We start from the raw sequence: 1,187 nt of genomic DNA, 5'->3' as shown, positions 1-1,187 counted from the left end.
TTAGAAGAATCCTTTATTTCTAGATAAATTAGAATTCCCTTCAGTAACATCAAGTTACATTATAACATTCTTACATATAAAGTACAGAATCCTGATAAATGAAATAAAAAGATGTGCAACTGAGTAGACGTACTAATAAAGATACATAACCAATGTCTATTTCTTTCACAATAATGAAAGGGAAAGCACATAGAATTAATACGACCTTGCGCATCTTCCTGAATGTAGCAAATTTCCCGTAGTAATTGCGAAAGAAATCCAAAGATCATTGCAGGGGATTAAAGAAAATAAAGAACCAAGAGAAAAACACTAGGATAGGAGAGAGAAAAAAGGGGGGAGACAGAGATCCATGAAGTTCATCTTTTAAGGCTTGTTCAGTCTTTCGTTGACGTCTTGCAGCGCTTCCTGCGCCTTTTCAATAAAAATCTTGAAAATCTCCAACGTCTCCTTTAGCTGCCTGTCCAGGAGAGCTTCCGTCTGCTCGCCCTCTTGCTTCATGGACCCTTCTCCGCTTACGTCCTCGTCGCTCTTTCCATAAGACATAAAATCGAGCAAGAGTCCCATGTCGTTCGTGTGGCTCAGGAGCTTGTCGAACTCGAGGCTGGTCTGGCTGCTCTCGCAGGATGAAGGATCGGCGTTGAATATCTTCGCCGCCTGCAGCAGCCTCTCGAAAAATCCCTTCCTCTCGCCGGACGAGCCTGCTGGGCTGCTGGCCTCGTTAGCTCCCGGACTTGCTGAGTTCTCCTGCGGACTCTCCTGGGAGCTTACCCTTGGTGTGCTATGGCGGTTGCTGACCTCGGTGATCGAGAGGAATTCATTGCTTATCCTGATGACATCATAAATGTGCGCGTTCAACTCCTTCACAAACAGCTTGAGACTGGGCTGTAACTTTCCAAGAGGCGAGAGCGATGGTGTAAAGGTGGCCGGTTCTGCTTCTACTTTTGCTGCTGCCTGACCACCAGTAGGGACTTCTGGTGGCTCTCTGGGACGAGATCCCGACGTTTCTCCCTCCTTTGGGTCAGGTCCTGCTCGCTGCTGCTCTTCGTCGCCGGGACTGCCTCCCGAAGCCCGCTGCTCACCGGACCCAGAGGCCGTCGACTTCTGTGGGCGAGGAAAGAGGGAGTAAAACACATGCGATGAAAATAGGAGGTGGGAGGGAGAGAGGAAATGAGAACAAAGGGAGAACT

The 1,187-nt window shown here is 48.2% G+C and overlaps 1 protein-coding gene across 1 annotated transcript in view; it reads right to left on the bottom strand.

The window, feature by feature from the left end:
• Window positions 1–1,187, bottom strand: part of LOC113807413 (uncharacterized) — a 3,588-nt gene continuing 2,401 nt past the window's right edge. Inside the window, exon 2 of the mRNA XM_027358659.2 lies at window positions 1–1,101. Within this exon, the coding sequence (XP_027214460.1) occupies window positions 364–1,101 (738 nt within the window). The 3' untranslated portion in view covers window positions 1–363. The remainder of the gene's footprint in view (window positions 1,102–1,187) is intronic.

The sequence above is a fragment of the Penaeus vannamei genome, chromosome 34, assembly GCF_042767895.1.
Source record: "Penaeus vannamei isolate JL-2024 chromosome 34, ASM4276789v1, whole genome shotgun sequence".
Taxonomy (NCBI): domain Eukaryota; kingdom Metazoa; phylum Arthropoda; class Malacostraca; order Decapoda; family Penaeidae; genus Penaeus; species Penaeus vannamei.
This window is presented reverse-complemented; position numbering and strand designations above follow the sequence as displayed.